The sequence below is a fragment of the Alosa pseudoharengus genome, unplaced genomic scaffold, assembly GCF_046254945.1.
Source record: "Alosa pseudoharengus isolate Yale_2024_CS ecotype anadromous, Long Island Sound unplaced genomic scaffold, YU_APseudo_1.1 YU_APseudo_1.1_scf_8, whole genome shotgun sequence".
Taxonomy (NCBI): Eukaryota; Metazoa; Chordata; class Actinopteri; order Clupeiformes; family Clupeidae; genus Alosa; species Alosa pseudoharengus.
In genome coordinates, this window is record NW_027468870.1 from 34,750,471 (window position 1) to 34,769,780 (window position 19,310).

At 40.9% G+C, this 19,310-nt stretch overlaps 2 protein-coding genes across 3 annotated transcripts; both read right to left on the bottom strand.

Moving 5' to 3' along the window:
- Positions 1 to 15: 15 nt before the first annotated feature.
- Positions 16 to 11,277, bottom strand: f11r.1 (F11 receptor, tandem duplicate 1). Its single transcript, XM_076274750.1, has 8 exons — positions 11,073 to 11,277; positions 3,907 to 3,963; positions 3,674 to 3,787; positions 3,447 to 3,587; positions 3,114 to 3,316; positions 2,882 to 2,984; positions 224 to 331; positions 16 to 92 (listed from the first exon to the last, which is right to left on the bottom strand). Exons 1-8 carry the CDS (start codon positions 11,113 to 11,115, stop codon positions 40 to 42), a joined length of 822 nt encoding a protein of 273 aa, XP_076130865.1. The 5' UTR covers positions 11,116 to 11,277; the 3' UTR covers positions 16 to 39.
- Positions 11,278 to 11,594: 317 nt separating this feature from the next.
- Positions 11,595 to 17,448, bottom strand: usf1l (upstream transcription factor 1, like). 2 transcript variants are annotated; one of them, XM_076274751.1, is made up of 11 exons: positions 17,375 to 17,448; positions 16,374 to 16,525; positions 16,019 to 16,068; positions 15,658 to 15,773; positions 14,865 to 14,990; positions 14,265 to 14,412; positions 14,131 to 14,185; positions 13,738 to 13,796; positions 13,544 to 13,638; positions 13,214 to 13,342; positions 11,595 to 12,961 (listed from the first exon to the last, which is right to left on the bottom strand). In XM_076274751.1, exons 2-11 carry the CDS (start codon positions 16,379 to 16,381, stop codon positions 12,875 to 12,877), a joined length of 873 nt encoding a protein of 290 aa, XP_076130866.1. In that variant the 5' UTR covers positions 16,382 to 16,525; positions 17,375 to 17,448; the 3' UTR covers positions 11,595 to 12,874. The 2 variants fall into 2 exon arrangements, with proteins under 2 accessions (XP_076130866.1, XP_076130867.1); XM_076274752.1 differs by lacking the exon at positions 16,374 to 16,525 and having other exon boundaries at positions 17,375 to 17,440.
- Between the last annotated feature and the right edge of the window lie 1,862 nt (positions 17,449 to 19,310).

The following is a 19,310-nucleotide window of genomic DNA, read 5'->3' on the forward strand; positions in this document are numbered from 1 at the left end:
CTAAATGATTAAAGGGCAGAATTAATACAGCAAGGACCTTTATGTGTATAGGTCACAAAATAAAAAATGCCATACATACCTTTCAGACATTTCTAGTGAAGAGGGGTGGGGGTTGGGTAGGAAAAAAGAGGATATAATATGTTAGGATGGGTGTGTAGGGACATTGTTTTTTTTTATTCATTTCAATTTAAAAAAGTGCATAGATAGAATTTTAAAGACGTACTTGGTATATATCCTTTGCGATGAGCAAACCACACCCCAAACACGAGTACACAAACTGCGAGCAATGCAAAGATAACCCCAGCAACAATTCCACCTACGTTGAGATCATCTAGAAGAGAAGCACGGCAGAAGAATGGAAAAGGCATTAGTGACTTCTGTATTTAGATTGATATTGTCAAAGGGTGCTTGCCAACTTGTTGCCTACTTTATGTAAATTAAATATTTTTACTGGGAATTAAATTGAAATAGATTGAAATAAAAGTACAAGCAATATAATCAACATAAAAGTTATAATGTAATACAACAACTCCGTGTCTTAAGGCAGTGGTTCTTAAACTTTTTGTCTGGTGACCCCCCCCCAAAAAAAACATGGGCCAAGTCTCGCAACCCCCTTCTCTCTAACCGGAATTTGGTTTCAAGATGTTGTGAGATGGGCATTGGAAGCAGAGGCAGAAAATGTCTTCTCATAGGTAGGCTGTCAGCACCAAAGGCATTAATGTCAATGGCAGCATTTGACTAAAAACCTTTAGCAAAAGGTCTTTAATCCAGACTGAAAATCATTTTGCGACCCCTCCAATATGTTTGGCGACCCCTCAGTTTAAGAACCACTGACTTAAGGGAAAGTACATGTGTTTAATTGACTCCAGTAAAGACCATGTAAGTGGATAAAAGTTCTAGAACAGTTGCAACTTGTAGCAAATAAGACACTGGCACTCTCGGCTTATACAACATACACAGAACACTGCAACGCATTTAGAGGAGGACAAGTTCTTCAAGCATTCTATTCTGATTTAGCTCAGAAGACTGTTTGTAATGACTTTCTTTTCACTCATTTCAATCAACTCCAAGCACTGAAGAATGCTACACATTTCACACTCCGTCTTTTGCTCTTTACAGATAAGGTTTTTGTCAGAGAACAATACGTTTCTGTATTGACACAGGGTGCATGTGTCAAAAGAAGTTGACATAATGTTACTTCCCTTGACGGGACGGCATACTTCCCACTACTGACCTTTATCTTTACAGAGATTTTGTATTAGGGATTCTAAAACCTCCTACCTCCCCATGATTTTTAACCTCTGTGAAACCAAAGATCCTTGATTGCTGAACAATATAAAAGAAAGCTAAATTATGGCACCCTGTGTCAATACAGACACGTATTCCCTGGAGCTCCGCTTCAACCCTCTCTAGTGAACCGTTGCTTCCTTCTCTTAATCCGCAAGGACATGTGTAAGGTCCAGCATACTGACCCCTCTCTGTGTTGTTGTTCATGCTTTAAAATGACATGCAATTCTTTTCTCTTTCTCTCAACTCTCCCGCTCTTGCCCATTCTCACTATGATTTACTGTAACAATATATAGCACCACTGATCACTTCTTGACATTAACCACATTGATTTCAAGTAATACTAACCCATTCTACATTTCTCTTTCTTCCCCCTTACTGTACCTCACTTGTGAGGTATATCATCACCAGTCATCAACCATCCATGTGCCTGGCCCTCCTCTTACCCATCCCACCTGAAGTCCCATCCTTGACTGCTGTAATACTGTCCCCCTACCTGGATTCCTGGCCCGTACAGCCCCATCACCTGCCTATGACAACTCTGCCCAGATTCTGCCCTGTCTGCTGACCCACCACTTGCCCCCTGACAACTTTCTTTCCTGGACAATTCCGATGCCGGACTATTGCACTTTCTCTCACTAAATCATGATTAATGCTTTATCATACCGGATACGTAATCATCCCACCTCTTGTAACTTTCACCTCAGGTGCTTTAAACACCATGTCCTATTCTCCACACCTGACTGTCATATGCATTTGTCATTGTTTACAGACCTTACTGTCCGTACTGACCCTAGGCAGATGGGTCAGGCCCTTGAGTCGTGGATCTGCTCGAGGTTTCTTCCTATATGTATCTCCAATTCTAGGGAGTTTTTCCTCGCCCCTGTTACCCATGGGCCTTCTTTCTTTCTTCCTTCCTTTTCTTTTCTCCCTCTTTTCTTTTTTCTCTGATTGCCTACATTCTGTAAAGCGCCATGATACATGTGTAATGTTTTGGCGCTATATAAGCACAATAAATTGAAATTGAAAGTGCCTTTTATATCTTCTCTGCACAGACACATCACTGCATCCCCACTTATTCGTTTAGTTTAGTTGCCCAGTGCAAGCTAATCTGAGCTATCTGGCATTAGAAATAGTTCATCACCCTCCACCCAGCAATAGGAGGTTTCCTCCAAAATACACTCGTCTGATATACTATATGCATTCACTCCACATCACTAACACAGGTAACATACTCTTAGTTTTGTATTCACCATGCATTTAAACATCCTTAAAACAAGAAGCTGCATACACTATGCAAATCAAGTGCACTCCAGATACACTCCTAAGACCACTGCTTCGCTTGTAAAGCCCTGACTGAGTTTCATCAAATTTAAGACCAAAACACTCAATGATTGATTTCCAAAAGGAAAAATATAATAACACTCCATAATAATGCCATGTCCACTTGACCCTATACCGCAACAGCTCAGGAGTCAGTTCATTCATTTCAGCCGAGCCTTACAGTAGATGGTGGGATAACAGGAATCTACACTATAAATAATATCCCTAGTGGAACGAACCCCTGTTCACACGCAGCCCCATAGACACTCACATGACATCATCCGAACTGCAGTGCAGCGCTGGGGAGGCCCAGCTTCATTACTGGCCTCGCAGGAGTAATCGCCATTATCAGCTTGGGCAACTGCAGGGAACTCCTGAGAAGGACAGACAGAGAAATTGAGTTATAACACCACACACACACACACACACACACACACACACACACACACACACACACACATACACACACACACGTAATCTGACTAAGGCATTGAATGGCTTACCAAATTGCCAGTATTGGGGTCAATCTTGTAAGTCATGTTCTTGTAGGCCGCAAACTTGCTTGGGTCTTCAGGAAGGGGTTCGTTGTTTTTAAACCACTTGTACGTGGCTGGAGGCGAGGCATCCTTGTCGAAGCATGAGAGAATGGCTTGCTGACTAGTTCTTACAGATATAGGGATGAGGCAGACCGGAACTGATGGAGGAACTGTGGGGAAATTTGAATACACCACATTCCAATTGTTTAAACTGTCAATGCTCACAAAAGACAGTAGTGGTCAGTAGTTTGTGCAAACTAACCACCAAAGACGGCAATAAATAATCCAAAGGGACATTACCTAAAACAACCAGATTGATTTTGGCCTCAGCAGAATGGGCGTTTCCAGCTACTGTACACACATATAATCCAGAATCATCCCTGGTCACACTGTTAAATCTCAGGCCTCCACTATACTGAGTCACTCTGCCTTCGTATGGCTCTGTTGAAAGAATACTTTTCACATTAGTTCATTTAAAATGAGACAAAAAGAAAATCTAAATTCGATGTAAGCAGAGATAGACACACTTGTTGGTTGGCCATCAAAAAAGACAAATGAGGAGCCCTGAGTTCTCCTCAAGCTCCACTCAATTCTGGGATTCGGGTTGAAGTCGCTCGAGTAAGTGCACTTCAGATCAGCACCTGGAGGAAAGTCAGTGAGGGCAAATTTACATCCTGCTGTATACATCATTGGATGTGTATGATGAGTCTGTAAGGTGAGATGATTTAAAGGAGCATGCGCTCCTGAGTCCTGGCTTTACCCTGGTTCTCCCCGACTTTGAGGAGTGGGGTGCTGGTGGAGGCTGTGAACTGTGAGTCTGTTGGCAAAATAAAAGGCAAAATGTCTCAGACGACCACACTGGTGTTACAGGAGCATCACAATAGACTAAACATACACACAAACATCACAGGATTTATTCAGTGTCAGCTTTTACAGCCAGACTGGTCCATGCATCACAAATGCATGGCCCCCTCTCTGTCAAAATAGCTTTCACAAACAAGCCAGCTGGAGCCTCTACTCTTGTGCATGCTCAAGAGATGCGTTCCCAATTAAGTGCAGTAAGTAGTGTTCAAGTTAGATCTGCATGGTGGAGACTGAGAGAACCCAAAAAGTATCATGTAATGTAAGAAGTAAAATGGTGTTGGTGCATTTTGACATTGTGAACTTTCTCAAGCAGTGAAAAGTATTTTTTTTACTAAAGCTACACTGCCGTTCATAGGTTTGGGGCCATTTAGAAATGTCCATTCCACTCCATTATAGACTCCATTAGAGACAGAATACCAACTTTTTTAAATCAGGGCAGCAGTTTTCAGATTACATTATGTGCTTACATACTTGCAAAAGGGTTCTCCAATGTTTTCTTAGTTAGCCTTTTAAAATGATATCAGATTACTAAACAAAATGTGTCTTTGGAACATTGGATGAATGGTTGCTGATGTTGATAATGGGCATCTGTATACTTATGTAGATATTGCATCAGCCATTTCTTTCTACAACAGTCATTTACATGAACGGTAGTGTACTTCTATTTATTGTCTCAATTTTGCCCCCCCTGTCCCTTGGTGCATGTGCCCACCTACAATGCCTTGGCGGCCCACACTTAAAGGTCCAGTATGTAGGAAATAATGGAAAATAAACTGTAACCATTCCAAAAATGATCACCATATGTTGTCAGAGAGTAAGGAAACACGATGAATTGAAGTAATGGCTTATTTGACAACATTACTCTAACCCGTAAAACCCCGTAAAACCCATGAAAAAAAATGAGGTACGGGGCGGAATCTCTTGGAATTTTCATTTATGTTTTGAACGATTAATTCTAGAATAGCGTATTAATAATGGGCTAGCGTGTCCTATTTGGGTTGCCAAATTAGCAAAGGCCAACTGTCAACAGCTGTCAGTTGTAGTCATGAACGCCTACGAGAGGCAGGGAAATTTCCAAAATTAAAACAAGAAACAAATTAAGTGGACATCGGAGGAGCTTCCTGAGATGGTGACGTCTGCGTCAAACGAAGAATATCAAATCTGACGCAGAGCTGGCCATATTTCTCCACAACAGGTAGCCTAGGCTAAAGTGCATCGCTAACTTCAGCTAAATATGTTACGTTGGTTAGAGAGGTATTTTTTGTTTTCACTGTTTCCGTAATGTGTTGCTGGGTCATGGTTGGAGAAACGTTAAAGCAGCTGCAGGTCAACTAACGTTAGCTAAGTCTTCATTACATCTGGCAACCCAGAAGAGGCTCGCGTCTGGTAGTCTTGAGAACGTTCACCAGTGTTTTGATTTTGGCCTACAGAACGTTCAGTAACAATCCTACAAATCGCACCTTTCCCAAGACCGATCCCAAGCCCCTCCTCCCATTGTCAGTCCCATAGTTACTGTTGCTAAGTCGGACAAGTTTGCAGGAAAGTGTGCGAGAACGCGTGTTCAACATGGGGACGCAGCACCCCCATTTAGCCTAGTGCAACAGTGTATGCTGGATTTCTGGGCGTCAAGTAATATTGATATATTCAAAAATCAGAGGTCAGAAAGGCCTTCAGTATGCAGAAGGACACATTCACAATGTCCGCTGTCATCAACGAGGTGGAACACCACAAACTTCAAACTTCAAAGGACAAAAAAATCCGGTGTCGTGGATCTTGCATGTTAACTGGATAAACAGCACGTTATCCCGAGCAGGTAGTTTACCTTATTTGCTGCAGATGTGACTCTGATTCAATAAACAGGTCTGTGCGAACATATGGTGTTGACGTGTCCATAACAAAATCTAACCATATTTCGAGGATTAGTAAGACGGGACCAAGTGCTGCAGATCCAAGTTCACGCAACTTGGGAGAGTGACTAGCCTGTTAAGCAGCTCATGTTGGGGAGGTGGAGAGATAGCTTCTCTTCGGTAGGCCGAGAGTCTACTTATTATTTTGAATGGCTGCTTTAGAAGGAAGAGTTCAAATAAACATGATACAAGTGTATTGAAAAGAAACCACTCCGAGTTCAAACCCATACACGCATGACATAGGTTATCTGCAGTTTGCAGACGTGGTTTGTCTTGCACTAGACTTCATCATTATGCTATAATTAATTTAAACGTGGGCAATGTAGTAGGCTAGGTCTAATATTGGCGATTTCGAGACTGCATAGCCTATAGCAAGGCATTGTTTTGAATCAGCACATGATTCGATCTTTAGAAGACATTGTCTATCTCTCGTTCAGCCATAATGCATCGCAGTAGGCTATTGCGTTTGTTGAAAAAATGATCATTAGCCTATTTCTGTCAACAGTCTTCTATCCCAAGTTAAACATGGCAATGTAGCAAAGCTGAAAGTATGTTCTTGATGTGTGTAATGCGATACGTGATTGAAGGTGTAGCCTTTTGCGCGTCTTCCAATCGTATGAATGTGCGAGTTCAGTTCCTGCAAGGTAGGTATATTTTTTTGCGTAGGCTTATGTTGTCGTTTCATCAGTGGAAACCAGATTTAGTTATGTTTTTGTGTGTAACAAAAACATGAAATGTTCCTGTGAAAAGGGAACATTTTCGTAGGCTACACACACAGATTTCTTTACTGAAAAGTAGCAGCCTATCCAAAGTTATGCAAAGTTAGGCTTATGTGTGTTAACGTTTCACACGGTCAGGATATCGGATGTCACTTCTACAAGTATCTCAGGCTTATCTTTGAACCTTTTTGAGCTCTTTAGTTATTTAGTTACTTAGGTTACTCGCAAAAGAAGCATTATAGCATTCGCATAACTGGCGTATTGTCATACAGAACGGACACTAGAAAATTCAAAATTGACCGAGGTTGACCGAGGTCCTCCGAAGTCCTCATTGTGACATAGTAAAAGGGGGCGGGGCTTGGGATCGGTCAAATTGACCCTTGGCTAAGTCCCGCCCTCCTTAGTTACTGTTGCTATGCCTGACAAGCTTAGCACCCTGCACGTCTAGTACATAGGGGGAGAACCGGGACTTTTCAATGAAATGTAATTTACAAAGACATCGTACCACACTGAAAGCTAATATTTTGTCACTAGCAACCTACATCTGTCCTCGGTCAAATACAGTTGGAATTTCATCTCTGAACAGAACCGTTCATGAGTTATTTAAGCAGAAGTCGAATGTGCGTTTTGTTTCATTCGACTCTCCTGGCCAGAATGAACTTCAAAATTTGACAACATATCATGAATGGTACTTCAAATAGGTGTTATTTTAAATAGATTGCTGATGGGCTATACATCTTGGTGAACGTCTGTTAACAACTTCTTGCCGTTATCGTGAAGCGTGTATCTCGCGGTTATGGAAATATCATGCAATATGCCATTTTTTATAGTTAGAACAATATGTGTTCCTAATTATATCATGTTTCTATAGTGTAACATGTTATTTCACTGTGTCTTTACGTGGGTTAGGGCACCACACATCAAAATAAGTGCCCTTCATGACCCACAGGCCTTCAGTCTCCACAGGTTAACATGGCAGAACTCGAAAAGCTTGTCAGACCTCCCGTGCCTAGTGACGGGTTGCTAAGCCACGATTGGCCTGTGGCGGTTTTCGGGTGTGGCTTAGCGAAGGTACTACAGTGTGCAAAGAATACAGCAAGATTATGTCCAGGGGCGTAGACAGGATTATTTTATAGGGGGGGGGGGGGGGCAGCTGGGTCCAGACTTTTTATTGGGGTGGCACTTGGGAATCAAAACTACCATTTGAAAACTACTCAAACAGTTTTGAAGATTAGGATAGCCTATTTTAATAATGGCAATAAATTGTGTAAAGCCAACACTGATACACAGGTCAGTTTGTTGTCCACTCCAACACATTTTCCATAAGTAGGCCAATGCTTTAAAAAAAAACACATGCTATACATTGTTTTTTTCAGCAGAGTCTAGGCTACCCAGACCTGCCACAATTTCATGTATTAATACATGCATTGATTTAATTTTGATTTTTAAATTATTATATTTTGAAATGTATCTCACCACTGCAAACTGTCAGCTGGCACATGTGTGTGTAGGGCAGACTGTCCTGAATCTGGCAATATCATTGCCATGGTGGAGGGATTCTCTGGGGCTGAGCAAATGTGAAAAATATGTGGTGTGTGCCTTACGGAAATAAATGCCATTTTTTTTTATTTAGCCCTATGAGCCCTACTCTATTTTTGGCCATTCTCACTACCTTTAGTTATAAGCATTTATCCTGGTCATTGTAAGTGCCAGTAACAGTCTAGGCTACCCAGATCTGCCACCAATTCATATTAATACTTGCATTGATTTGGTTTTGATTTTTAAATAATACAAAGACAAAAAGCGTATTATACCATTCTTATTTTGAAATGTATCTCTGTCAGCTGGACATGACTTTCATGTATGTGTAGGGCAGACTGTCCTGAATCTGGCAATATAAGAACCATGGTGGAGGTGGCTTTGGGGCTGACAATTTACAGACATGTGGTGTGCGCCTTACAGAAATAAATGCCTTTTTTTTTTATTTAGTAATGAAAAATGACCTTTCTGCGCTCCATATCTGTGACACGAACTGATCTGACCTGACTGAACCCGAGTTTGCGTGTTCTGTGTGTACACTCATGATGATTCTAAAACAACTTTTTACTGCATTGTCATGAACAAAGTGAAGGCAAAAAGGTGTTTCTTTGTCGAATAAATTGGGATGCAATGTGAGTCTCGAATTAGATGCCATGCAGAAATTTGCTGGGATCTCAAAACCGGATTATGAACATACTTTGCCATAGAGAAACACATGATAGCGTTGGATTATGAACATGCTTACAAAAACATACAAAAACGTGGGGTAAGTCGAGCTATAAAGTTATTATTTTGATGTCATTTCGTCTGTTTTTTAACCCAGAATTATGTACTTGGTATCAAATGATAGCTCTGTGTCTCCTCTTTCATCTGTCATGCGTGGCATAGGCCTATCTATCCGATCGGATCACGGGTTCGTGAGTAGAGCCTAATTCAAACGAGAGTAATGGGTGTGTACCAATAGATAGCCCTGTGTCTTCTTTCTTCTGATATGCTTGCCATATCTATGCGATCACGGGTTCGCGAGTAATTCAAACGAGAGTAATGGGTGCGCAGGTGAACTGTAAATATGAATCAATTTGATTTAATTATTTTTTCTTTTTCATACTTGATTGCACAGGCAAGTGTTTAGTCTCGTTGGAAAGCCCCACTTCTGTTCTGTCACGCAATTAAGGTTTCATCTCGCTGCGATGAACAGTTCTGGAGCAATGTAACAAAGAACTCAGGCAAAGCAGCCTGCCTCTGCCTGACCAGCTATGGCAAGAACCACGCAGTCAGCAAATTATGTTTTTTATAAAGTAGCCTAGGCTAGGCCCTATTAGCCTACTTTTATTGGAGCCATCCGGAGATATGTGCCTAATATGCTTGCATTTCACCCAAATGTTATCGAAATGTTTTTGTAACAGCGTTCCCGCGGGCATCCGATTATTTCTGATCAGCCCCACAAGTCAATGTCAGAGCCTACCTAACAAGGACAGCCTAACGCAGCTCACTTGGCTATGATTTGTGACACATTCTAACATCTTATTAGCATTAATGTTCCAACTCATCATCAACTCACCTGTTGTTACTGAGGTTAAGTAGTAGTCTGCTGTCAAGTGTTTTTAACAGATGACTTGAATTGTCCCGCTGCTGCTGCTGCTGCACTAGGCCTAGCCTACTCACGATTTGATCACAACCGTGGGCTACACTTCCTGACTGGGCCAATGGTCGTAGATAGAGTGCAGTAATTGGTTCAGTCCCTGCTTTGCAAAGTGTTGGCAAAGTGCCGTCGAAAACGGCTTTTTTTTTTACTTTTCACTGAACGGAGCTGGGGGGGCCAGCAGGGTGGCCAAGCTTTGACCAGTGGTGGCCGTGCCCCCCCCTGGCCACCACGTAGCTCCGCCCCTGATTATGTCTGTCTTGTCTATGGTCTTGACATGTGAAGAAATTGACAATAAAGCAAACTTCAGTGGACGACAAGACAACAGGGTCTTGTTCAGAAGTGTGAAAATGATCTATTCTTCTGTTATTTGTATCACAAGTTATGGTAGGCCTAGCAATTACAAAGGGAGAAGAAAGCTGAAGATAAACTGCTGGAATAAAATATCAAAGGCCTAAAGGTTGTAGGCTAAATCCATATCAATCTAACAAGATGGTAAAATAGCCTACCTGAAGGATGAACTATTGCAACATTATCATCAAATTAAAGTTGAATATTAAGCTACACACGATTTACTGGGCTCCACAAACTGGCACCGCATCACTCTGCACCAATTAGGTAAAATAAACGGTAATTACTACCTGTTACTGCTAGTTACCTCTGAGATAACCACAGAGCACACAAACAAAAGTAAAAACAACTGGGGAAAAGACTGAACGACTGGGTATATTTCTGTTTCAGGTGATCTTTATGCTTGATCTCCTTACTTTCGCCCTTTAAACAGACAATAAAACAACACACTCCCGAGTTTCGGGGGAGTGGAAATGACGTTGACTGGTTCCCTAACTTAGTTAATTATTGACTGTCTGGGAAAACAGTGGTGAGGAATATGGAAACCTCAAAAAAGAATGGGTTACCTTTGGACTGCTACAGTTTGGGATCTCAGGAATTACGACATAAAACCATATGGCTTGAGTGCCTAAACGTATACCTCCCCCAGACATAAATAAATAAGAAAGAAAGATGGCACTAGGCCTACTTGAAATCGTCGTCCGTAGTGCAGCCAACCTGAAAGGAGGCTAATGGCTGGCAGCTATCTTTGTAAATTGATTGCCATTTCAAAACTTGATTAATGTCATAAGTAGGCTAGTTTAAATGCATTATAGTATCCGAGGCTGTTCAATTTCATATCATTAAAATACCACTAAAACAGAGGCAACACAGTGGGCTATGAATAAGTAACGAGTAATCTTACCCGCCCTGTGTAGAAGGAGCCCGAGGAAAATAAAAACGATCATCGTGCTCTGAAGATACTCCGTTAGTTGAACGTTATCTAGTTTAGCAGTTGTCTTCCCCCCTTTGATTTCTTTCCAAGTTACCGGAAAGTGAAAAACTGATACAAATCTCAAGACAAGTAGTCAAGCGTCTGCCCACACACCAGCCACACCTGAACAGGTAGATTTGGTTGTCTAACATGAAACCAGATAATGGGCGGGACGATGACGCAGCATTGAACGGCGCGATGCCCGAAAGATCTGGGTTTCAAGGGCTTCTCTTGGAATGCCATGACTCAATTTTTGCTGCACACCAGTTGCACCTCGTCATCCAACACAAACGCCAAAAGAGCCGACTCAGCATAGCTATCTCTTCGAAATAATGGGCCGAGGGCATGGTATTTAGGATAAACCATAAGCTGTCGTCTGTATTTTGAAGTAGGCGATAAGTCTATTGTTTTAATGTGTTGAACCGAGTGTGGCATAAAAATGGCAAATTTCAACGCATTTTGCAGTGTTTTAATACAAATGTAAAACTTATGCATTTGCCTAAACGACTACAGAATTAAAAGACAAAACAGAACATGTAATGATATTATGTACATGGATGTAAACTAAAACAGAACATTACCGGCTACGGATTTGGCATACAGGACATGTTTCCATGGTGATCATCAAATTATTCTACAAATAGTGCCTAAATTACATGATGAACATTTTATTGACAGCTTAGACAGACATGTAACATGTTCTGGTGTAAATAATAGTCAATTGTCAAAAACATTAATTAAGCTTAAATGTCACGTAGAAAGGCAACAGAGTGTACAAAATGACACAGTAATAAATGTTCATAATTGATGCATTTGTTACTAGACACTAATAAAAGTTTAGATGTGGCATTTGTTTTCTATGGCCAGTGATAGTTTTTAAAAATTAACTTTATCTTTCCATGAGCCAGATTTGCACACAAATGTTGGGGTCTTCAAGGGCCTAGTGATCTTCCCAGATCCAAAATCATATGTTTATACATCACAGAGCAAAAACTTGGACGCAAGTCTAGTGCATTCCAGATCAGAAATTAATCTCATTCTAAGTAAAACCACTTTTACACTTGGTATTAAAAAAACATTGTCAAAACAAATATATAAACAGACTATTATTGGATTGTCAAATCACCACCATAAGCATATATCTGGTGTCAATGTGGGACACGTTTTGTGGTTTGTACTGTCAACACCTCTTTCTTGTTGAATTAGATAACGCGGGGAAGTGAATGTATACGAAGGACTTTATGTCTAAACAAGGTGTTGGCTACATACATGTGTATCAGTATCTGCCCAAGTGAACTTGCATTCACCCACTTTAATTATTTTACTGTTCTATAAAAGGAAAAAAGTGGCCAAGACCATAAACAAATTTTCACACAAATGGCCATATTACTTTTACCTACTGTTATGTTTTCTCTTGTACAAACTACTCTGTCTGTAATGTGAGTCCAAGTGTCATTTTTGCTCAGAGACTACGAAGAAACTGAACATACTCCTTTTGCTGTCTAAGCCTTGCTGAATCATGGATGTCCTAGCATCATCTACCTCTACAGGCAGTTTTGAGGCTGTTTTGAGGATTGGTGAAAACTAGGATGGGTTGTGGCCATAAATATTTGTTCTTGTTCAATGAAGCCAATTTTAATACCGGGTGTAAAAGGGTCAACGTTGGATTAAAAACAGGAGAAATGGGGGGGGGGGGTTGGGACACCAGATCCCAGCTCTCTTTCTCGCTCTCCTCACTGGGGCTCCACGCTCGCTGCCACGATACCATGCTGCCGTAGCTGCCCTCTGAGAATCTGATTTTTCGATTTCCACTCCTCCACCTGAGATGCCGCAACAAAGGAGACAAGACAAAGGAAAACGTTTGTCGGTGCTTTGATTCTGCCCTCAACATTAGGTCCCATTAGGGTGATCTTAAGGTGATCTTAAAACCAGCAGTCACAAACACTATGTGTGGCGTTTGATTCAGATGCTTCAGAAGTAGGGGGGGAAATGAACAAAGAAGTACACGGGTCTATTCATACTTTTGTAATCATGAAATGTCTTTGAGACGTATAGCTCTGAGCTTTTCTCACCTCTTGTCTGAGGAGCTGGTTGTCCATCCTCAGTCGGTCCAGGGAGTCCATATCCTCTCCTAACCTGGCATTGCTCTGCCGGAGTTCCTGGATGTAGTCACACGCTTTGGACAGAATCCCCCCTTTGCTCTGTGTGCAGAACATATAAAGCACACAGGCACAACCCAATGACACTTATATCCATGAATTACACCATGCCGCGTCATCTCAGTTGCACAAAAAGACAACCCACTGTTTTTTGAAATAACAGTTTTTTGCAAAAATGAACCTCACCCAGTTATACATTGGAAATTGAGACACTCAATGGCCATAACATTAAACAATACACACCTGGCCATTCTTGGTTGAGTCTACTGTACAGTCTGGGATGGTTTTGGACAGCTGAACAATCCAGTTGTTGATTTTATCTCGACGCCTACGTTCCACTGATGAACAAAAGAAGGAGCCACATGTCAAAGCCGAAGACAGTTCATCAGCGACAAAATGCTGATCCGCAACAGAAATCCATGAACACGCAGACTCACCTTCATTATGCTGGGCTCGTCTCTTGTCGTCTCTCGAAGTACGTGGAGCCTCGGCCTTACTGTAGGTAAGGAAGAAAATGGAAGTGGTTGTGTTTAGGCCGAATAAGCCTGTGTGATGGCATGTGAGAGAAATTGTGAAAGGATAACTAATTTCTCTTCATTCTGTTTTGCTCCATTTAACACTGACTTCTATTTGATATGTTTCTTTTTTCCACTTTGAAAAATGTACAAATCATGGCAAATTTAGATTTATAAGGGTTTGCGGACTGTAAGCTCTCATTCATTTGCTCTTAACTTCTCTTAGTGTAATCGGTAAGCCATCCTAGGAGCATTTGAGTTTCTTAAACATCAACTTTACTACCACTGAACTTCACACTAAAAATGGGAACACACCTTTGAGTGGTCGTGCTCAAAACATCTTGCGGTGACATCATCACATACAGTTGACCTAGATGAGAGAGGAGTGGTGACATAGCAAAACAAACACTGCCTTCTACGTTCGCAATAAAAATACAGCTGTTGCTCACCTGTGGGTGTATTCTGAGCGAGTAATGAATCGGGGGCTTGGACGTTGGTTACCATGGTGGCCGTCGGGGTGTTGGAGATGGTGGCTGGGTAGTAGTAATGTGTTTCAGATGCCTCTCCATCCAGACCTTCGGCTTGCGCTAATACAGCCTAAACAAAACATAATACGATACAAGATTAAGCATCACACGTACTGCCAGGGGGATCAAACAAGTGATGGAAATTATCAAATGCAAGGCCTACACAATTTCAAGCCTGCCTTTACAGAGGCATTATACATTATACACATTCCATTTGCACACATATTAAAGACAGGTAGATTTGACTACATATAAAACAAATTCTGTGTGTGCAAATTGTAAAAATATTATGGACATTTACAGAAGTCTGTGTTCAGCGTACATGATGCATCATGTCTGTGGTCACCACTATAGTCTACAAATTTACCAACAAAACAACCATAAAGGCCTCCACCAATTGCCTTTTTTTTTGTGCTGACGGCGGCTATTTTCTATAAAAAACATATGAAGTTCATCGTTCTGAAAATGTGGTGGAGGGTGCGGTCAGAGAACATGTGTGTTTATGCATGTGCCATTACCTACCTGTGTAACCGCAGGCGTTACAGCTTGTGTTGCTGTAGGGAACCCAGTGACCACACTAACTGCCCCTGCTCCATCCGCCTGCCCGTCCACTTGGCCATCAGCTACATGAATCACCCGATAAGTCACCTACACCATCAAACAAAGGGTCAACCTTAACAGACTTATGCAGAATTTCAACCAAACTAGAGTTTGAGCTAGCCTGAGTTTTCCCATGCTGTCTTACGCGCGCGATTTTATTCATGCTGCTAGGCAGCCTGGATTCCATGGACTTCGTTTCCACCTCAATGAAGGAACCAATCACAGAAAGGAGAGGGGGACAGCAAGACGATGACGACACACGGAAGCGGTTATGAGCTACGTACAGAGACATTTGATAGACGTTCGTAGCGCCCAATAAACGGCTCTGGGCATTCGTAAACCACGTTTCAAATACGAAAAAAATGTACATGTAGTTCCCAGACCCCATCTCAATGAGATGAGGTTTGGCGTTAGCCAGGCTAAGTTTGAGCACTTAGGAAAATCCAGGAATAGCTAAACATCACACTGGCAATAGCTGTGAAAACTGTACAGTCTAGATTTTACCATTATAGTATTACATTAACCATGTCTGGTTTACATTTCCATTTATTAATTTAGCAGATGCCTTTTCTATCCAAAGTGACTTTCACCATCACAACAATCACGACTTTTACCGTAATGACAATGATCATCAAAATTAATCGACATCGTAAAGAAAAGGAGCGTTTCAATATTCCCTTGTCTTCAGGTGCATGAAGAGAGGAGTGTCTCTTACCTGCCCTCCTGCTCCCTCGGTTTTGAAAAGGTACTTGATTGGCTGATCTGTGGAAAATGTGGCTGCTGATTGGATGGTGGTGATAGCAGTTGAATCGTCTGCGGTGGCAACAGCACCTTTAAGGAAAACGGAACAAGTATTACAAGCCATGTAAAGTTAGATTAGATTAGATTAGATGCCAGGGATGTAAGATAAATAAATAAACGGTTGCTTATACAACCTCAAACATTTGCAAGATGTATTTCTGTGCTGTACACAACCAGTCAAGATAATATGACTCACTATTCTGATAAGCCAAATGGCTAAACATAACAAACTAAATAAACTGTACAATCAAGCAGAAATTATAAATGTATCAAACCTTCCTCCATCACTGAAACATCCCCGTCTGTGTCTGGACTCTTTTGCTGTCTGTTTAATGATAAAGAGACCAGTTAATTTCAAATGTGGCCTAAATGTGGGAATATTAATTTCTTCATTGTAATAAAAGAATCAAAAGGGATGCACACATTTGTCGCTGCCTTTGGAAAAGGGTGCTCACCTACGCTTTACATGGTAACTAACCAATGACTTTATCTGGATTTTGTAAAATGTCAGTAAGAATATAGCCTAAGTTTTACATCAGCTGTATTACTGATTTTACCTAGCAGATATTATATATGTATTGTATCCCAAGGGTATATTATCGTAAAGTAAGGGGCATGCATGCATCTCACCCTTTCATCTCCAGTAGGGGTAAACCCCAAATAGCAGACGACTGAGGAATGGATCAGGCCCTGTTCTGATCTGTATTGTTTAAACTGAACAATACTTGCAACAAACTTTACATGCCCCGCCTAGGTCCAGACAGATCGATCTGTTCAAGTGCCTAAAACAGCAAGAGACAGAGGGACGACTGACTTATGGTGGTATAAAGTAGAAACAGCAAGATCACAGTTCTGTTCAACATTTCGTATTTCAAGAGCCGTTCGCTGGCTTTAAGAGTTAAGCTACCATAATTCTACTCTTCATTAGATTCTGACACATTATAACCAAGTTATCATACTGTTATTGTTTTGCGGGGGGGAAAGGAAATAAACCTAACACCACCCGATAACACAGGCGTTCGGTTACCGTGCAGCAAAACAACTGACGTCTTTGTCTGAATCATCCTAGATTATCTAGCTTTATGACAGGATGGCGGCAATATTTTTTAAATATTTTCAGGTCACTACACGATGATAAAATTAGCTAGTTGATACTTGATTGTTTTGGGTCGCAGTCTGTTCTACCCAAGTAACGTTAACGTCAACTGTATCCTAGTATTGGCTCACGTTAACTTGCTTGCTAAGTAGCCGAAATAGTTGTTTTGGTTAACGCTACAAGATACACTCTAAGCACCACTTATCATAGCGTTTACAAATACTCACAGCGATGCACAGGTAGCTGAACTGAGATTTGAAAACAGATCTTAGTCTGTTTTATAAATACAATAGCATCGCAATTTACGAACAAAGCAAGGATTTGACCACAGTTAGATACAAAGCAGCTACAAAACAGACAAACATAACGTTAGCCTGTGCTAGCTATCCCAGATTAGCTATTTAATCAACTAAGGTTTATACTCAAATTTCTGCAACCAAAACAAGAAAAAATGGCAGAAAAGATGTGTGTTGTTTTACAGGAATAATGTGCATACATTCATAGATGTTTTCTGTGAATGAAAAAACAGACTTACTTAAAAGATGGTCAAAATGTATTCATCCCTCACGTCTTCTGCGCAAGAGCGCCTCTCTTCCTCTTGTAACTTTGTTTTGGTAGATTTAGACCTATTATGGCGCATTACCGCCCCCTACCGGATAAATGAAATGTGTATCTAGACTATAATATGCAGACCATCCCCCTCACAGGTCAGTATAGGCTACTTGGGACAATTTGCATGGGAGGTGACAACACTAGGCCTTTTCACACAGAGATCACGCTAAATTTGCGGGAAGAGGGGACTAGAACATTTTGTATGATGATGGAGTGTGTGTGTCAGTATCTAATGCATAGGAATAATATTTTATATACAAGACAGCCGGTGAATAATGGAACAAGATAAAGATTTTCACATATGAAGGTCAAATGGGCCTACCAAAACATTAACTTCAGTTTTATAGAATCTTAAACATTGGTTTGTGTAGTTTAGTTAGTATTTATCAAACCTTTACATTAGGCACTATTAGTGGCCTTGTATATCAATACTTCACGTATGAATTTATGAGAAGTTCTATACATTTATTAAACCTCAGCATAAAACATAATCCTATAGGCTAAACGTCTTCACATAAAACATAAACAGGTGCGGATGGCCTAAACAGTTGGGAAGGCCTTTAATAAAAAAAAGAGAGATGCAGTTCTATTTTGTTGGGTTTAAATACCTCGCCATACATTTACATAATTCTCAATATTCACCGCAAGTATTAAAAATGTATGTTTTGTTATGTAAATTTCTGCATTCATGTTTTTTTTCTTAACAGATGTGTAAAACTATCGTGGTATCCAAATAACTACCCTAAATGAAAGCATTGCCATAAGACCTGAAGCAGCCTGTGGCATCAATATAATTTACTGCATGCAAACAGATGGCAAAATATTTAAGGCTCATGACGTAATACTTGAAATACTCAAATGAGTTCAGACAACAAGGCTTACACCAATTAAAAAGTTGAGAGTCGATTCATGTTATGAGGAACATTAACCACCTAAAGACTGTAATGCAGCAACAGTCTCAGGAAATACAGCCATATTGTGGAGGGGTGCATACAGACTTTAAAGTCTGTATGCACCCCTCCACAATTGCAGCACTTTGGTTCAACTCCATTTCCACATTGCCCATATTCGTGATCCCCACCACCACAACAACTCCTCTCTCCTTTACACCCTGTGGCTATGCCCCAATCCTTGGCATCTCAAGCACCTCAGTGGGGCTGGGATATATGGCCTGACTGGGTGATTAACATAACCAATCCTAACCCTTTTAGATATTTTTTCATCAAAGAACAACAGGGCAGTCTTTGTGGGTACTTCTTTCCATCTTTGATGGTGGTGTTAAAGCGAATAGCATTCACAAGTGTCCCCCCTTCCATATCATATTTCATTACATCCATCCTCTATATAATTGCTATGGGAACTCCTGTAATGACTTCTCTTACCTCACTTGTTGGACCAGGTTCCACACATTCCACCTCTTATTTTCATATTCTTGTCACTTGTCACTACAGAGCCTGATCCTGTTGTTCCCTGGATTTACAAAACATATTAATCTTGTAATATACCTCCCCATTGATTCCTTTATCAGTTTTGTCAATTTCATTGGATATGAGATACCGTGTTTAATTATATCAGTCTTAACTTCATGAGCAATTCATAAAATGTATAAATCCTTCTTTATCGTAACGTGTTGATTCACTAGGTGCAACATCGGAAACAAACAAGCAGTAGCCCACTGTCCTGATGCTTCCTCTCACTCCCGCCCCTGCACTCACCACTGTGCCAAGCAAAATAATGAGATAAAGCAGGAGTACCGGACATCCGACGGCCGTCGGACCGACACCCTCGCTCTACCAAAACCAAATTAAATTATCTCCACATAACAAAACATTGCCTTACTTGCTAACCAACCTTGTTCG

Coding starts and splice junctions, on each gene's coding strand:
- f11r.1 (XM_076274750.1), bottom strand. CDS start 11,115: ATGATCGTTTTTATTTTCCTCGGGCTCCTTCTACACAGGGCGG. Junction 3,588..3,673: donor TTTTGATGGCCAACCAACAA/GTGTGTCTATCT, acceptor TTCTTTCAACAG/AGCCATACGAAGGCAGAGTG. Junction 93..223: donor TCGCAAAGGATATATACCAA/GTACGTCTTTAA, acceptor CCTCTTCACTAG/AAATGTCTGAAAGGTATGTA.
- usf1l (XM_076274751.1), bottom strand. Junction 14,991..15,657: donor CCGAGGGAGCAGGAGGGCAG/GTAAGAGACACT, acceptor TTGATGGTGTAG/GTGACTTATCGGGTGATTCA. Junction 14,413..14,864: donor TAACGCCTGCGGTTACACAG/GTAGGTAATGGC, acceptor TGTTTTGTTTAG/GCTGTATTAGCGCAAGCCGA.